At 38.3% G+C, this 19647-nt stretch overlaps 1 protein-coding gene across 25 annotated transcripts in view; it reads left to right on the forward strand.

Moving 5' to 3' along the window:
- Window positions 1-19647, forward strand: part of LOC137624307 (zinc finger and BTB domain-containing protein 14-like) — a 156790-nt gene that overhangs the window by 7672 nt on the left and 129471 nt on the right. For all 25 annotated transcript variants that reach the window (XM_068354896.1, XM_068354893.1, XM_068354895.1 and 22 more), the window contains exons 3-5: window positions 76-648; window positions 1163-1450; window positions 1955-2086. In XM_068354896.1, coding sequence (XP_068210997.1) covers window positions 76-648; window positions 1163-1450; window positions 1955-2086 — 993 coding nt within the window. The remainder of the gene's footprint in view (window positions 1-75; window positions 649-1162; window positions 1451-1954; window positions 2087-19647) is intronic.

The following is a 19647-nucleotide window of genomic DNA, read 5'->3' on the forward strand; positions in this document are numbered from 1 at the left end:
GCAGGTAATAATGATAATGATATTAGATTCATGTTATTCTCTCTTCTCTCAACTATGCTTTCCGTTAATTTCCAGGAACGGTACACAGACGTCACACTCTCCTGTGAGGGAAAGTTCTACCAACTCCACAAATTAGTGCTTTCAACGTGTAGCGAATACTTTGAGAAGATATTCGAACAGACCCCTTGCAAGCATCCCGTCATAGTGCTCAGGGATGTGAGTTGTGATGAGCTGGAGGCGCTCTTGAACTACATGTACTTGGGGTCCGTCAGCGTCGCGCAAAACGACCTTTCGAGACTCATAAAAGTGGCTGAATTGTTTCAGATAAAAGGTCTGGCCGTTCCAGACGAGCCTCCCAAGGTTGAAAACAACAGTTCTAGTAGGAAAAGTGACAGTAGGGACAGGAGCAACAGTTACAGAAACTCACAACCAGAACCCAGTAGAACTAGACCTTGTGCCAGTGACAGTTTAGACACGCCAGTGCCGAAACGTGCTCGAACTAGTGAGAATTACGCGGGTTCCGAACGTTTATCGCAAACTGCCAGTAGTGTTTCGCATAGTAATGAATTAACAAGTCGATCTCAGGGGAGCGTAATAGACAGTGGTGGACGCGAAGGGTCGGACGTGGGGTCGTCACCTGGTATTCAGGTGAGGATTGGTTTTTGACCCTGTTTGTTTCATAGCTTAAGTCATACATTTATCTGTGACCAGGAAGCATACCATGTTAAATCAGGAAGTCATTGTCGTAAAATCCAAAGCTAATCCAATTATTTTTAATGTTTTTTTGTGGTCTTAGCATTATTCATATTACATCCGGCTTTTGTGTTCAGACTCATTGATATGATCCATTCATTTTCATAGATGTTATTGAGCTATTATTGAATTCATTGTTAGAAGTCATTTATTGTAGTCAGTTATAACTTTCTAAACTTGGTTATTGTATATAGTGTGAAATATCTGGTTCTATAAATGTGTGCTATGTTTTAGGATGTAGAGTAATGTATATTGTACCTTTATTGTATGCAAGATAGAAAACATTTGTCAGTGGGTGACAATGTTACTTGTTCATGTAAGACTATGGAACAAGATGTTTTATTTCTTGGATTGCCCATACTTCTGTTATGTGTTCATGTTTTAACTAAGCCCTTCTTTTTGTTTTCAGCCTTCACATTTTGATTTTAAAATAAAGGAAGAAATTGTTCACGACATTCGAGATTCGGACTCCGAAGACCCAAATTCTTCGGGCGCGTTCGATTCGATGAATGACCCCGACACGGGTGGATCGTTCGAGCCGCTGCACGAAGAAACGCCAAGCAACCTCATCATCGTTCCTAAGCCTGAACCCGAGGACATCCCGCCCGATGAATCTTCTGCCACCCAACCGGGCTTGGATCAAGAAACATACGGGGAAGATGTCCTTGGGGTGGCGGGACCTTCAGATGCCCAAGGGGTAAGTGGTGGTTTGTATGTCCCGAGGGTTTAAGTCAGCATCTAACGCATGAAGAAATTTTACGTTTCATTGCAGATGATAAATGTATAGTATGATGTAGGGAAGGCGTGGGCATGGGCTTAAACTCACGTGATGTGTCGTAAAATACTAGTGGTATTTTTAAATTTAATTCAGAAGTAGGTCTTCTGAAAGCTATTTAACTGTTGTAAGGATGATTTTGCTTTTATTGCTTTAAACTGAATTACCATTTATTTATTTCTTTATTTATTTATAACAAACAATATCAGCGTCAAGGACCTTAGATTTCAGGATGCCAGATAATTGATAATCAATGAATCACGGACTCAACTGAGCTGCCCAAATGTTGTTGTAAATCCTGAAATAATTTTTGTTCAAATTCCAAATCAAATCCTGTTACAGTAGTATTAATCTTATAATTTGTCTAATTTTTGGATGCTCCAATGAGTCTACAGAACCTAATCTATTTTTCTCTCTCTGCGACAGTGGTATTCTGAAGGAGACGCTTCAGGCGGCCTGCCGGGCGACAAGGGAAGCATGGGTGACGAAAGTCAAGACATGCATTCCTTGTTCGCCTCTCAGGCGTCCCAGCAGTCTACACAGCAACAGCAGCCGATGGTGAGTGTTCAATTTCGACCTTTCGCTTGGTTGCCAAAAGCCTCGAATGAACGTTGATGTGAACCGTCTTGTCTTTTCCTCACTTTGGTCGTTCGATTTAGATGTCAATGTGTTAGCTAGAATTTTATTTGGACTATGAACATGATTTCTTTGTACCATTTTCTTCTTATTCTGAATATCCTGACCATTGTTTTTTTATGTAATTTCTTTGCTCTTGGTAGATTGTTTTAAATTGAATACAAAAGCAGTTAGGCTTTAATACGCTGTGTTACATTTTCTGTAGGAGTCAAATTTGACATGTTGGGCTGGTAAATCTCCACCTTCTAGTAATAGTTAAAAACTCAGGCTAGGGAGAAGGGAGTTTAGACATAGGTGGGCAATTAAATGGGTGTCTTTGGTGCAGCTCTGATACAATAAACTTTTTTGTCCCTCTGAAGTAGATATCTATTTAGGAATACAGTAGTTTACGTATACAATCACCAGAGTAATCTCTTAATACTGTATTAGGTTTAGAAAAAAACAAATCGTTATACTTTTAAAAAAAAAAATTTAGTAATCTTTTTATATTCTAGTATGACATTTGACAAATACTAACTAGGATACAGTGGGTACCTTGGGTTATGTGTAATTTGTTCTGGGAGAAAGCGCACAACCTAACATGCTCATTATTATTATTATTATTATTACTTACTAAGCTACAACCCTAGTTGGAAAAGCAGTATGCTATAAGCCCAGGGGCTCCAACGGAAAATAGCTCAGTGCGGAAAGGAAAAAAGGAAAATAAAATATTCTAAGAAGAGTAACAACAATAAATATCTCCTATATAAACTATAAAAACTTTAACAAAACAAGAGGAAGAGAAATAAGATAGGAGAGTGTGCTCGAGTGTACCCTCAAGCAAGAGAACTCTAACCCAAGACAGTGAAAGGCCATGGTACAGAGGCTATGGCACTACCCAAGACTAGAGAACAGTGGTTTGATTTTGGAGTGTCCTCCTAGAAGAGCTGCTTACCATAGCTAAAGAGTCTCTTCTACCCTTACCAAGAGGAAAGTGGCACTGAACAATTACAGTGCAGTAACCCCTTGGGTGATGAAGAATTGTTTGGTAATCTGTGTTGTCAGGTGTATGAGGATAGAGGAGAATATGTAAAGAATATGCCAGACTATTCAGTGTGTATGTAGGCAAAGGGAAAATGAACAGTAACCAGAGAGGAGGATCCAATGTAGTACTGTCTGGCCAGTCAAAAGACCCCATAACTCTCTAGCGGTAGTATCTCAACGGGTGGCTGGTGCCTTAGAACAATTTTCCAATAAGAAATAAAAAAAATTCACTACTGTATTTTGTATCGTTCACAAGTCCATCAATACAAACATATTATTCATTAATTTTTAAAGGGTTGCAGTGACCTATTGGAAACATTCCTGCCTGGTGATATGCCAGACTGGGGTTTGAGTCACGCTTTAGCTCGATAGTTTCTTGTAGTGTCTACAACCTCACCATCCTTATGAGCTGAGGATGGGAGATAAGGGGGTGCTTATAGGTCTACCTGCTGAGTCATCAGCAGCCATTGCTTGGCCCTCCTTGGTCATACCTTTGATGAAGAGGGAAGCTTGGGTGCTTATCATATGTGTATGTGGTCTGTCTCTAGGCCATTGTCCTGCTAGCTAGGGTATTGTCACTGTCCCTTGCCTCAGCCATCCATGATTGGCCTTTAAACCTTTAATGACAATTCTTGCGCACATTAGAACTTAACATCAGAAATGAATTAAAATTATTCATTCACAATGAAAAATAGAAACAATGGACAAATTAACCCGCACTTTACCTTTGAGAGTCATAGCTTGAGTAGGTGGAGGAGTTCAAGGTCTCTCTCTTGAACGACATTCACTATCGCTAGCTGAATCGCTCAAGTTACACCTTCTAGCCTCTTGTTTGTCTTCTTTTACGTTCAATTTTCACAAGGAACCCATTTAGAGATGACTGCTTTTTCCGTTTCTTTAAAATGTCATGGAAATCAGTCATTGCATTCTTGGGAAATAGATCCGGTGGTCACCCTGCTGAAGCTTTGTCTGGATGAACGCGGAATGAACACTGTGTGAGTGGTGTATGGGCACCGTGTAACTGCTTTTTACTCATCCTATGTTTGCCTCATTTGTACTTGACCATGAAAAATGCCCATAAAGCCTAAAGTATTTCCTCTGAGGTGGATGCAATGTTCATAACCCAATTTAAAATTGTATGCTTGTACAGTATACCAATTTTCTTGTATCCAAAGTTACGTGTAACACGAGGTACACACTGGATTTTATGATGTGGTATCTGGTCCTAAAACATTGTTTGATACAATAGATTGCAATAACTCAATCAAAGTTCCATTGGAAATTGTCAGAAGGCACCTTATTACCCAATCAATAGATGGCATTATAACAAGAGAGTTTGTTTACCATAAAACTGTCCTGAGAGTAATATTGTGATGCATTTGCTCACTGTCATTTTGTTCCAATTTTGGAAGACTTTTTTTGGAAACATAACCCGTGACTTCAGCCCACTACTACACATAGTTTTTCATCCGGTTCTGTTAAAATTTCACTCACCAAAGATTTAGACCTGGTATTATAGATGTTATTGCATCGGCTCAAACTACACTACTGTCAACATTCTGAAGTCTGTAACCCTGTTCTCTTCAGATTCTCCTCTGTCCTCATACACCTGACAACACTAGGATAAAAAAAATGATCTTCAGGGGTTAACTACTGTACTGTAATTGTATAGTAGCTTACTTTCAACCTGGTAAGGATAGAAGAAACTCTTTAGCTATGTTAACCACCTCTTCTAAGAGGAGGACATTCTAAAATCAAACCATTGTTCCCTTATTTCCTTTTCTCACTGGGCTAATTTCCCTTTTGGGATCATAACCTCCTGCTTTTCCAATGAGGGTTTTACCTTAGCCAGTAATAATAATGGAATAATGTAAAAACAGATAAGTTTCCGGTTTGTTACTCCAGAAAGAACTCTCCGTACTTTTGACTTGAAAGTTGGAATTTTCTAAGACACTTAGTGATGTACATACATACATATATCATGGCACTTCCTCCAATTTTGGGGGGTAGCCGACATCAAACAAATGAAACAAAAAAAGGGAACCTCTCCACTCTACGTTCGTCCCAGCCTGACAAGGGACTCAACCGAGTTCGGCTGGTACTGCTAGGGTGCCACATCCCCCCCTCCCCCGTTATCCACCACAGATGAAGGTTCATAACGCTGAATCCCCCACTGCTGCTACCTCTGCGGTCATTCAAGGCACCGGAGGAAGCAGCAGGGCTACCGGAACTGCGTCACAATCGCTCACCATTCATTCCTATTTCTAGCACGCTCTCGTGCCTCTCTCACATCTATCCTCCTATCACCCAGAGCTTCCTTCACTCCATCCATCCACCCAAACCTTGGCCTTCCTCTTGTACTTCTCCCATCAACTCTTGCATTTGTCACCTTCTTTAGCAGACATTCATTTTCTATTCTCTCAACATGGCTAAACCACCTCAACACATTCATATCTACTCTAGCTGCTAACTCATTTCTTACACCTGTTCTCACCCTCACTACTTCGTTCCTAACCCTATCTACTCGAGATACACCAGCCATACTCCTGAGACACTTCATCTCAAACACATTCAATTTCTATCTCTCAGTCACTTTCATTCCCCACAACTCCGATCCATACATCACATTTGGTATAATCACTTTCTCATATAGAACTCTCTTTACATTCATGCCCAACCCTCTATTTTTTACTACTCCCTTAACTGTCCCCAACACTTTGCATCCTTCATTCACACTCTGACGTACATTTGCTTCCACTCCACCAGTTACTGCAACAAGAGACCCCGAGTACTTAAACTGATCCACCTCCTCAAGTAACTCTCCATTCAACATGACATTCAACCTCGCACCACCTTCCTTTCTCGTAGTACATATCATAACCTTACTCTTACCCACATTAACTCTCATCTTCCTTCTCTCACACACCCTTCCAAATTCTGTCACTAATCGGCGAAGCTTCTCTTCCGCGTCTTCAACCAGTACAGTATCATCCGCAAACAACAACTGATTTACCTCCCATTCATGGTCATTCTTGTCTACCAGTTTCAATCCTCGTCCAAGCACTCGAGCATTCACCTCTCTCACCACTCCATCAACAAACAAGTTAAACAACCACGGCGACATCACACATCCCTGTCTCAGCCCCACTCACCGGAAACCAATCGCTCACTTCATTTCCAATCCTAACACATGCTTTACTACCTTTGTAGAAACTTCACTGCTTGCAGAAACCTTCCACCAACTCGATATAACCTCATCACATTCCACATTGCTTCCCTATCAACTCTATCATATGCTTTCTCCAGATCCATAAACGCAACATACACCTCCCTACCTTTTGCTAAATATTTCTCGCTTATCTGCCTGACTAAAAATCTGATTCATACAACCCCTTCCTCTTCTAAAACTACCCTGTACTTCTAAGATTGCATTCTCTGTTTTATCTTTAATCCTATTAATCAGTATTCTACCATACACTTTTCCAACTACACTCAACAAACTAATACCCCTCGAATTACAACACTCATGCACATCTCCCTTACCCTTATATAGTGGTACAATACACGTACAAACCCAATTTACTGGTACCATTGACAACACAAAACACATATTAAAAAATCTCACCAACCATTCAAGTACAGTACAGTCACACCCCCTTCCTTCAACATCTTGGCTCTCACACCATCCATACCAGATGCTTTTCCTACTCTCGTTTCATCTAGTGCTTTCCTCACTTCCTCTCTTGTAATCTCTCTCTCATTCTCATCTCCCATCACCGGCTCCTCAACACCTGCAACAGCAATTATATCTGCCTCCCTATTATCCTCAACATTCAGTAAACTTTCAAATATTTTTTTCCGTGGAGTGTGCAACTTCTGTTTCCTACATTTTGACAGTGTCATTACTGCCAAAGTCTCTTTATTCAGACTGATTACTGGCTGGACGAGGATTTTGTGATGTCTTGACCATTTCCAATTTATTCGGAAGATCAGCACAGATTTACTTCAATCAGATCACTGATGAAGTGACATCCCAACGAGGTCAGCAAGCTTTTTAGATTCCTCCAAAGTAAATTGTCTTCTCTAGATACGTACCTTCAGCTCGAATTTGCTGCAAGCTTGATGGCCTTTTTAGTATCTTATTTCATGCATGAGGTCAAATGCTTTGCCGTTGTCAATTGAGAGTACAATGTAATAAACAAAATTATGTACTCTAGTTACTGAAATTTACTAATAGTTTAAACTAGATGACCTTTGCAGTTTTACATATTGGAAATTATAATGTACAGTATGAGACACTCCCAGCGATGAGGATGACACTTTAAATGGAGGATGATAAGTAGATGAAAGCATTTTCCTATTTAGATATTAGGACCACAAGGTTCACTACATTTTACGAAAACAATCCTTTAAAGAAACTGAAATTTCCATCAAACACTGTCAACATTCCAGTGTTATTATGTCTCATAAACACTTTAGATTTATGAACCTTTTACAGCTTTTTCTCACGGTTGTTTCCTCACAAGCGTTTGGTTCTTTGACGACAAATATGTTGCTTACAGAATCAGTGGTTTGTTATACAGCATGCAATGAAATAGTAGATCAGTTTAGTGAGATTGGAGTTACTGTATGGACATGATTCAGGGTATGACAATGAAACAATATCCAACAGATTTTGTAGATTTGATAACGAAGCCCCCATAAGAGTATTGGGGGTTAAATGGCAGGACAGGATCAGGAATGAAACTATAAGAGGGATTACTCGAGTACCATATGTGGATGACATCATGGTGAGGGGTAGATGGAGAAGGTTTGGGCATGCTCTTCACACTCCCCAAGAGATATTAGTTCAGCAATATTTTAACTGGGCTCCACAAGGCACCATAAGAGTTGGAAGACCCAGTCCTACATGGCTGAGTACTATAAAGCATGAAGTAGGAGAGGATGAATGGAGAAATATTGATTTAAAAGCTCAAGATAGAGACGACTGGCAAAGTCTAATCGAGGCCCTTTTGTGTCGATAGGCGTAGGAGCAAATGATGATGATATGAAATAACTCAATTTTTTCTCTTCATTTACTAGCAAACATATGAAAATATAAAGCAGCTTTATTCCTCTCAATGTTGTGGTGGCCTTTTGGAAACACTCCCTTGTTATCTGCTGGACTGGTGTTAGAGATCTGCTTAGACTCTATAGTTTCTTGTAGTGTCTGCAACCTCACCATCCTTGTGAGCTATGGAGCATATGTTTAGGGAGCCCCATAGGTCTACCTGCCGAGTCATTAGTAGCCATTTTATGGCCCTATGTTGGAGGGGGGGCCTCGTGCACTAATGTGTATATACAGTATATCTAGGTTCTAGGGCATTGTCACTGTCCCTTGCCTCTGCCATTCATGGGCAACCTTCAAGCTACATTCTTATCACATTATCTTGAGAAATATGTGAAACTGTTTGTTTTGTTGCTTACTAGTATATTAATTTCTTGAAAAGCTGCCTGAAGGTAGGCACTTCAACATTCTTTGACCTAAGATTCAGTAATTTTCATTACAAAATATTAAATGAAACCAATGATCAAAAAGGGAAGAATATCAAAGTCAAATTAGCAGCTGGCCCAGACTGTTTATCTGCAAAGTAATTGTGAAATAATGTAGACAAACAATCTCTCTTTACAGTTTGGTTCCTTACCCTACAGTTTGGTTCCTTAACAAAAGGGTATATTACAAAATTTTTATACTCTTGTCTGTCACAGAAGTCTAACAGTGAAGGGTATTCTTAAAAAAGGCATCATCCTTTATTGCACTGTATTAAGATCTTTGAGATAAGACTCATATGATTCTTAAGATTGCATGGAACTAAATATTTACCCCAGAAAAACAATAACTTTATTGTTAAGTCCTGTACAGTATAGTTTACCAGGGGGATAACTTGGATTTTAAAACATGACTGTATGTTTGTACACTTGTGATTTTCTGTGTCAGAGAGGCTAATATTGTTGCAGTTGCCAAAACCTCCATTGTGACAACTCAAAAGAAAGTTGTCCTGATGAATAGAGATTGAAAGGAAACATAGATAGCAATTATTCATGGAAATGGTTTGACTACAACTCTTGAATCCAGAGCCTATAGGGACCTTGCAGAGTAGACCAAGGGTCTGTGAAGCAAAACTAGAGGATACAACACTACTACTTGCATCCCATCTCTTATTTGTGGTGGAATTTATCTTACAAGAATTACATGCTGTAGAAAAAACTGGCTATTCATCCTTGGTTTTCATAGATCCTGTGGGCAGTGGCAAATTTCTGTTTGTTAGGCCCCTCCCCACCCCTACCTCTGCCACTCTCAGTCATTTCTATTGATCTTCAAAATGTAACTGTCCTCCTTTCTCTATCTGCCTCGGAGCATGGGGTCAACACCTTGCTAGAGAAGCAGATAGTAAAAGTGATGATCTGTTCTTTTCTTTATACCCTTTATAATTTTTATATCTTCCATCAAAAGAAAAGACTTCAAACTCCTATCATTCTTTTTACTTGGGTTTTTACAAAATAGAATTTTTTTTTTTTTTTTTTACGTAGCAGTGACAGTCGGAAGTTTGATTATGTGTTGTTACACAACTCTGATAACTATGGCAGTCTCTTATGCTGTAAACAAAACTGTCCAGGGTTAGATTTGGGGAAAGGTTATAGAAAATGGTTGTTAATAACATCATAAAATGTGTTAAAAAGAATAGGGTAATAACATTGCTGTAAATTAAAAGAATAGTAAGGTCCCTTTGTTAGAAATGAAAAGAACAGGATGGTCTATTGTTATAAACTTGAAGAATAGGAGGGTCTTTCGTTATAAATTAAGATAATAGGTGGGTCTCATTGTTTGAAATTAACAGAGTAGGAGAGTCTATTGTTATGAATTAACATAATAAGAGGTTCTATTGTTATAAATTAAAAGAGCATTAGTGTCCCATTGTTAGAAATTAAAAGAACAGGAGGGTCTATTATTAGAAATTAGAAGAACAGGAGAATCCCATTGTTAGAAATTAAAAGAATAGGAGAGTCTCAATGTTAGGAATTAAAAGAATAGGAGGGTCTCATTGTTAGAAATAAGAATAGGAGGGTCTCATTGTTAGAAATAAGAATAGGAGGGTCTCATTGTTAGAAATTGAAATAGGAGAGTCCTAATGTTAGAAATAAGAAGAGGAGGGTCTCATTGTTGGAAATTGAATTATGAGAGTCCCAATCTCAGAAATAAGAAGAGGAGGGTCTCTTGTTAGAAATGAAAAGAATAAAGGAGTCGCATTGTTAGAAAGGAAAAGATCAGGAGGGTCTATTACTTGAAATTATCAGAAGAAGAGTGTCTATTGTTAGGATTTAAAGACAACGAGGATCTATTGTTAGGAATCAAAAGAACAGGAGTGTCCCATTGTTTTAAATTGAAAGAATAGGAGGGTCTATTATTAGAAATTAAATGAATAGTAGCCTACTGTATACTGTTAGAAATTTAAAGAACAGGAGGGTCTCTTGTTAAAAATTGAAATGATGGTAGGGTCTTTTGTTAGAAATTAAAATATTAGGGTCTATTGTTAGAATTTCCAAAAATGAGGGTCTATTGTTATAAATTAAAAGAATAGGATGGTCTATTGTTATTAATTAAAAGAATGTGAGGGTCTATCATTAGAAATTAAAAAGAAAGGGAGGGTCTATTGTTAGAAATAAGAATAGGAGAGTTGTTGTTAGAAATTAAAAGAATAGAAGTGTCTCTTTTCAGAAAATAAAAAAAATAGTAGGGTCTATTGTTGGGAATGAAAAGAATAGTAGGGTCTGTTCTTAGAAATTAGGAGAAAAGGATTGTCTATTGTTATAAAAGAAATAGGAGGGTCTAATTTTTTAAATTAAAAAGAAAGGGAGGGTCTATTGTTATGAATTAAAAGAATAGTTGGGTCTTTTGTTTAGAAATTAAAAAGAAGGGGGGGTCTGTGTTAGAAATTACAAGAATAGGAGGGTCTCACTGTTAGTAATAAGAATAGTAGCGTCTCATTGTTGGAAATTCAAAGAATAGGAAGGTCTGTTCTTAGAAATTAAGAGAAAAGGAGAGAGTATTGTTAGAAATTAGAAGAATAGGAGGGTCTGTTGTCAAAGTAAAAGAATAGGAGGGTCTATTGTTAGAAACTAAAAAAGGAAAGGGAGTGTTTATTGTTAGAAATTAAAAGAAAAGGAGGGTCGATTGTTAGAAATTGAAAGAATAGGAGGGTCTATTGTTAGAAATTAAAAGAAAAGGAGGGTCTATTGTTAAAAATTACAAGAAAAGGAAGGTCTGTTCTTAGAAATTGAAAGAATAGGAGGGTCTATTGTTAGAAATTAAAAGAAAAGGAGGGTCTATTGTTAAAAATTACAAGAAAAGGAAGGTCTGTTCTTAGAAATTGAAAGAATAGGAGGGTCTATTGTTAGAAATTAAAAGAAAAGGAGGGTCTATTGTTAAAAATTACAAGAAAAGGAAGGTCTGTTCTTAGAAATTGAAAGAATAGGAGGGTCTATTGTCAAATTAAAACAATGGAAGGGTCTTATGTTAGAAATTAAGAGAAAAGGAGGGTCTATTGTTAGAAATAAGATAGGAGGGTTGCATTGTTAGAAATTAAAAGAATAGGAGGGTCTATGGTTAGAAATTGAAAAGGAAGGGAAGGTCTATTGTTAGAAATTAAAGAATAGGAGGGTCTACTGTTAGAAATTAGAAAAATAGTAGGGTCAATTGTTAGAAATAAGATTAGGAGGGTCTCACCAGTAGAAATTACTTTAGGTAGTTTTTTGACATTTATATAGAGATCTGGGTGCAGTGTGTTTGAGGACATAATGTCACATATACGAGTTTCTCGGGGTCCCTCGAGTAGAAAATAACCAGTGCATTGCAAATAAACGTCATATTAGCGTTCTCCCATTATTTATATTTGTTGATTAGGGAACGGGTGGGATGCAAAACATTATCGTGAATTTCAGAAGGATGTCAGTCTTAATAGTTTTGTCTAAGTTAGAGTATTTTTTTTTATACAATTTAGAATTTATTTGATAGATTTTCAAGTTGTTTCTTCTCGATATTTTTATAGGCGACAATTTTATGTTTGAATGGCCATGATTGCAAGGGTCTCACCTGCTGAAGAGGGTTGATCTTGTCTCGGTGTAAATTATAGTTTGTTATTTTGTAGAATAGAAAAAATTTCGACGGAGGAAAATTGTTTTTATTCGTGCTACATGAATTGTACCAAAATTTTTCTCCAATGATGAAAATTCTCTTGCTTGATATTATTTTAGTACTGTAGTAATATTGTAGTAATAGAAGTTTTATTATTGTAGATGTATTGTTCACCAAAGTGGGGGAAATATAAGAGTTCTTTATATTATTGAAAATTTAATGTATTAAACCTTTGTTTCAACATCTAAAAAAAACTAACTTTAAGCTGTTTGTTCCTGTTCATAAAGGTATTTATAATAAAGTGTTTTTATTCCCGGGTTTTTGGCATCCAAGGTCATCTGTTGATTATTTTTATTGAACTGTGTTAAGATCTCAAGCCATATACATATGCTGTTCCGTAACTATTGTATGTCATCGAAATATTCCAGTGAATCGTAGCCTATATCCATATGCCTCAAACATAGCTTTGGCAGTAAAAGTGGGGACGAAAATTCCTATCTGGTTTGGATAGCCCCCTTACGAGTCGACAACTCTCTACCAGGTGTCAGTGTAGTGACGGTACCAAAGTATGTTTATGCTACTTGTAGTTTGCGTCTTATAGCGAGCGGGCTGACTATCGTTCATTCATCTTTCAGCTTTCTTTGTAATTTTATCTCTTTCTATTTTGGGTTTGTATGCTTTATGGAATCTATGAGTATGGTATTGTTAGATTTTAGTCCTATAGATTTTGCACCAGTCTTTGGAAGACTCGGATATATAACCTTCAGCTCAACCTTCGCTTCTAATATGTCAAGTATAGAGGTAGAGTGTGATCTAGAAAACAGGAGGGAGGAATGTAATGACTATTCTGAGGTTGAGTTTTAACTTTCCTTAGCTTTACATGAGCGCAAAGTTAAAAGAGAAGGACAATGCCTGGAAAAGAACTCATCAAGTCTGGTAGTTTGATTCCTAATAACTATTCAGTAGATATACTCACCAGTATAACCTCTCTTCATTATCCAATCATGTTTCCTCTCTACCCCCTGGACTTTGTCTCTAGTTCTCTGGAGGTTTAAGCCAATATGTTAAGATGCATTTATATTTTGAAGAGAACTGTAGTTTATTTATATGATACCTCCTATACTGGATCTCCCCGAAGCTACAGGTACAACCTAGGTTAATGTTGCAGATGAGACCCTGATTGGAGCAGCGAGGTCCAAGTTGTGTCTGGTTTCACTTTCCTCACTAGCCTCAGCACCTGTGTCAAGTGAGCATTTTGATACAGTATTAAAAAAGATGCTGTCTCTCCGTCCTAGCGCAAGAGGAAGAGAAATGTTAGCAACTCATAGAATCCTTTTTTTTTTTTTATGCAGCATTTAAGGCTGGCTAGATCATGCAAGATGTGTTTTTATATTAAGAGAGACTGCAGTAAATCTGTTAATGAATGGAGACATCATCTGTATTCCCTCACTTCTTCAGTGTTTTGTAAACCTTTGACCCTGTTTACTGACTTGCAGTCACCAACTGCTTCTGCAATATAACGTTTCTGTATGTTTGATTGGTTGTGCCGCACGATGTTATGTGGCTTTCTCCAACTTTAGACCATCTTTCAAATTTAATGCTCAGGTGAAGTTCAGCTCAGGTGTCTGACAAAGTTTTGGACTTACCTTTAATGAGCTATCAAATGTTCGCTTCACCTGGACTTCTCCATCAAATAGTTATGCTTCAGTGAGCTGTTCTGTGCTTCCCTTTCATGCTCCCAACACTTGGTTTTTCTCCTGTCCTTGATCTGTCATCTGCCCATGTAACAACAGTTTGTTAACCATCAAGTGGTCGTCTTAAGCTGCTCACACACCTGAATTTGATTCATCACATGCTTTTACACCTATTGTGTTTCCACTTTCTTCAACTGCTTTTTTGAGTCCCTATCTTTCTTTGCTCGTTGATTTTTAAGATGCAGGCTCTCTGCCAGCCATTGTGAATGAATCCAGATTGTTATTAGGTACACTACAGCTATTAGTCTAGCTCCTTTGGTCAGTGTTTATAAGCACAGATACTTGTCTGGCTCCTTTGATCAGTATTTCTTTTATAAGCACAGTTAGTAGTCTCGCTCCTTTGGTCAGTATTTATTTCATAAGTACAGCTACGAGTCTGGCTCCTTTGGTCAGTGTCTATAAGTACAGCTACTAGTCTGGCACTTTTGATCAGTATTTATGAGCACAGATACTTGTCTGGCTCCTTTGGTCAGTATTTATTTTATAAATACAGCTACTAGTCTGGCTCCTTTGGTCAGTATTTATTTCATAAGTACAGCTACGAGTCTGGCTCCTTTGGTCAGTGTCTATAAGTACAGCTACTAGTCTGGCACCTTTGATCAGTATTTATAAGCACAGATACTTGTCTGGCTCCTTTGGTCAGTACAGTATTTATTTTATAAATACAGCTACGAGTCTGGCTCCTTTGGTCAGTGTTTATAAGGACAGCTACTAGTCTGGCACCTTTGATCAGTATTTATAAGCACAGATACTTTCTGGCTCCTTTGGTCAGTATTTATTTTATAAATACAGCTACTAGTCTGGCTCCTTTGGTCAGTGTTTATAAGGACAGCTACTAGTCTGGATCCTTTGATCAGTATTTATAAGCACAGATACTTGTCTGGCTCCTTTGGTCAGTATTTATTTTATAAATACAGCTACTAGTCTGGCTCCTTTGGTCAGTGTTTATAAGGACAGCTACTAGTCTGGATCCTTTGATCAGTATTTATAAGCACAGATACTTGTCTGGCTCCTTTGGTCAGTATTTATTTTATAAATACAGCTACTAGTCTGGCTCCTTTGGTCAGTATTTATAAGTACAGCTACTAGTCTGGATCCTTTGATCAGTATTAATAAGCACAGATACTTGTCTGGCTCCTTTGGTCAGTATTTATTTTATAAATACAGCTACTAGTCTGGCTCCTTTGGTCAGTATTTATTTTATAAATACAGCTACTAGTCTGGCTCCTTTGGTCAGTATTTATAAGTACAGCTGCTAGTCTGGCTCCTTTTATCAGTATTTATTTTATAAACACAGCTACTAATCTGGCTCCTTTGGTCAGTATTTATAAGTACAACTACTAGTCTGGCTCCTTTATTTAGTATTTATAAGTGCAGCTACTAGTCTGGCTCCTTTGCTGTGTATTTATAAACACGGTTACTAGCCTGGCTCCTTTATTCGGTATCTATAAGTACAGCTACTAATCTTACTCCTTTGGTCTGTATTTATAAGCACAGCTACTAGTTTGTCTCCTTTGGTCAGTATTTATAAGTACAGGTACTTTTCTGGCTCATTTGGTCAGTATTTATTTATTTATAAGTACATTTACTAGTCTGGCTCCTTTGGTCAGTATTTATTTTAAAAGTACAGCCATTAGTTTGGCTCCTTTGGTCAGTATTTATTTTATAATTACAACTAGTAGTCTGGTTCCTTTGGTCAGTATTTATAAGTACAGCTACTACTAGTTTGGCTCCCTTATTTAGTATTTATAAGTGCAGCTACTAGTCTGGCTCCTTTGGTCAATATATGTAAGTACTTTACAGCTACTTTGGTCAATATTTATAAGTAAAGACTTGTCTGGTTCCTTTGGTCAGTATTTATAATTACAGATACTTGTCTGGCTCCTTTGGTCAGTATTTATAAGTAAGATACTTTTCTGGCTCCTTTGGTCAGTATTTTTTTTATATAAGTTCAGCTACTGGTCTGCCTCCTTTGGTCAATATTTATAAGTACAGCTACTAGTCCAACTCCTTTGGTTAATATTTATTAGACGTGTTCTGTCTACCAGCAATGAGTCATTTTCTCATAAGTTGACTGTACTTTACTTGATACTTCTTTAGAGAGAATCATAGAAACCTTTTCCTTTGTTGTTTCCTCTTTAGGGATCATATTTGAAATTGTTTTATTTTGACAACTAAGCTGATTTTTCACTATCTGGTGTTTATCAAATGCCTCAACTTCCGAGACTCCTATTAAATCTATTAGACCTCTCAAGACAGACCCTCCTCTCTAAATATTGATATAGACCCGCCAAGATGTTGACATTACGATTACCCTGCTGAGACTCTTTAAGGTCAGTCCTGATCAGTGTAGATCTCCAAAAGATCAGGATCATCTTATGAATCTGCAGTACAGTAGTTGAAAAGCCACTCCCACTCCAATTGGAGGCAAACTGTCACCTTTCCTGCACCCCTGGTGGCATCTACAAGCAGAACCTAAGGCTGGTTCTCTAGTAAGAACATCTTCTCCTGAAGGGCCCTTTAGTAGCTGGTTCTTAGATAACCTTCCCTTCACAAATGACTCTTAACAAGTCGTTGATTCTTCGGCTTTAGGTGGAGAACCTGTTGATAAAGGAAGTAACTTCTCCCAGTCTAGGCATCTGCAGTTTTTTTTTTTTTTAGTGACCAAGTCATCATGAGACCAGGGGCAGATCTTCGACCCCTTCAGCTTTAGGTGTTGTATCCTTGTCTTCCATTAGACCACTCGATTGATGTCTTGGCAGCTGAGTCACAATTAAATGTTCTGTCTAGACATTTCAGATGTATACTTTACTGGCTGTATCAATTCCATTTAACACAGCCCCACAGAGGCATTGGTCCATCTATTAGGTGTAAGAATTCTTTTTATCTAGATAATTGGTTATGCCTTGAAAACTGAGTGTCAGGGAACTAATTTTGAACCTTCTTGTCTGTCTGAATATTTTATAAGTACAATTGATTTAATTCGGTTTTTGGTGTTTCCATCTGAGAGGAGGGTGGAATCCTGCCTAGATTCTATTCAGGACTTAATAGTTTACCAGCCACTTCCTGGAGCTGGTGGACAAGTATTCCGGGAACCTTGTCTTCTTTAGAAAAGTTGGTAACTCATTCCCACCTCAGAAAGAGACCTCTCCAGTCCACGTGATAGAATCGTGATACAGAACCTGGTCTCTTAACCTGTATCAACATTTCCCGATACTGTACACACTAAGTATTAGATTGATGGAACAACAAACATCTATAGTGGAAATATAATTTACAGCTATTGGGACACGGAAAAGGCAGAAGTTTATATGAAATGCCTCAAATGTTTTATAGTTTTCAAAGCCCCGCTTTTAACCGAAGAAAAAATAAGAGAGATTATAATCATCTTCCGACAACATGATTTCCCTACAAACTGCCATCTAGGCGGCTAAGAAACAAACTGGGAAGAAGTGTAAACTTTCTTATGTAATGTTGCAGTACTGATATCTGGTTATGAGAGTTGTTAACTTATGAGTTGGTTATTTAAATCCATTTTTGTTCCTACACGTATGCAAACTTTTTGTCCTATGTATAGGGAATGTCTTCAGCAGAGCTGGAACAGCTGTCGAAAGCATTAACGAGATAATTGATTACAGGTGGTGACTTCACTTTTGTCTTCAGCAACAAGTTGATTTTGGGTTTGTGTTAATAATAAAACAAAGCTGGGATGTGAGTGTTGGTTTATGGCTAAACTGGCAATAGATACCACATTTTTTTTGCAATTATCACCATTTAGCCAGTACAAGTTGTGGCCTCTCATAAAGGGGAGTGTTTTATTTGAGTGGCTCTCCCATGACAATACAGGGGAGACTGTTTAGCACTTTATGCTCTTTATCTAATTCGCCTTTGTTCCAACACAGAGACTTACTTCCAAACACTTTCTTAGGAGTTACCTGGAACCTCCTCTCAAATGACCAGAGTTTTGTGTAGTTTACCCTACTCCCATTTTCTATAATGGTAGGTCTAGCGGAGGGATACGTGCCCTGAGGGTAATCCCAAGGTAGGCCGCATGCTCTCTCGGGTCGTAAGTTTCAGTAAGTTCTCTGGTCGCGTCGTGTTATCATCCCGACGCTCCTCTGATCTCAGTGCGACCCTTTGTGTCTTGTGGCCACGTGGTTACCGCATGGTCCATTGTGCGCTCCTACTGGTGCTTAGTGCTTTAACTGTGTGCTTTAACTGTGTGCTTTGGTTTTAATTCCTTTGTGCTTTTAGTGTTCTCATTCTCTTGTCGAGCCTGTGTCTAGTGGTTTTGTGATTGTGTACTGGGCCTAGGGCTGGGAAGTCGTGTGGGGCTTTTTTGTCTAAGCCTGATGTTGACCCGCACTCCCTTTGTTCCTCGTGTAGGGGAAAAGTGTGTTCTCCTTCGGACACGTGTCTGGAATGTGATGGTGGAATGAGTTCCAATGGGTAAGATATGGGACCAAGAAAAAGAAGTCTACGAAGCGGTCTCCAAGGAAGGCTAGTATTTCTTCTCCCGCAATTTCGGCTGGTGAGGGTCCGAGTAGAGTTCCTTCTTCTTCCCCTACCCAGAGTAGGGGATGAGGTAAGTCGGTTAAGGGGAAGCAGACGGTGTAGTGGTTTGCGGACTTTGGCCAAAGGTAGCACCCAAACTGCCTAGTATCCGAATGCCAACCACAACCCGACGTTCACTACACAATAAACATACAACAGTGGAATACCCAAAAACCTAAGTAACAGTTCAAAGCACTGGGCACCACCCCTTGATTTATAATGGCCAAGGGGACCCAGCTAGATCCTGACTTAAACCTTTGCTTCTCCAGCTTGCTGATCATAAGTATAAGAACATTAGGTGAAAGGTATTATTATAAGTTATTTGAAAGATTAAAAAACTGTGGCTGAGTAGGGGGGCCATGGTGGGAGGTTTCTGAAATTAAAGGCTGTATACATAAAAAAAAAAAAAATATTTGCAGAAAACTGTTAGGAATATCATATCAATTAGAATAATCAATTAAAGGAAAAATTAGCATCCCTTTCGTAAAACTTCAGCATCCGGGTAACAAAATAAACCCATTACACAAACAAGATTTCCACTGGGGGGACACATATAAGTGTTCCTATACAGTTCAAGTATAACCAGGGGCACTTCTAACCGTGTATCTATTTGGGCAAGTACCAGTATGCCATCTATAAAGAACATATAACGGTGAAAAATACAGTACCACAATTTTCCCTAAATCAATACTGTTCTCATCAATCTCCCGTCCACCATTGGGATGCAAAGTCACTTGAACAGTCCTACAGTAATTTCTGAAAAGTACAGCAGCATACTATGTCGTACAGGTCTCTGCGGGCCCACAATAACAATGTCTCAAAAATTTTGTCAACAACACGAGCAATTGCCAATGGCCTTATAATATATTGGTTGTGGTGTTATTCATTCAAACACATGATGGTACTTACAGTTCACAGGCAGTGAAAAATGAATACAGAGCAGACACACCCACCACTACACACTGGTAACAGGCCATCAA

Source organism: Palaemon carinicauda, chromosome 31 (assembly GCF_036898095.1).
Source record: "Palaemon carinicauda isolate YSFRI2023 chromosome 31, ASM3689809v2, whole genome shotgun sequence".
Lineage (NCBI taxonomy): Eukaryota > Metazoa > Arthropoda > Malacostraca > Decapoda > Palaemonidae > Palaemon > Palaemon carinicauda.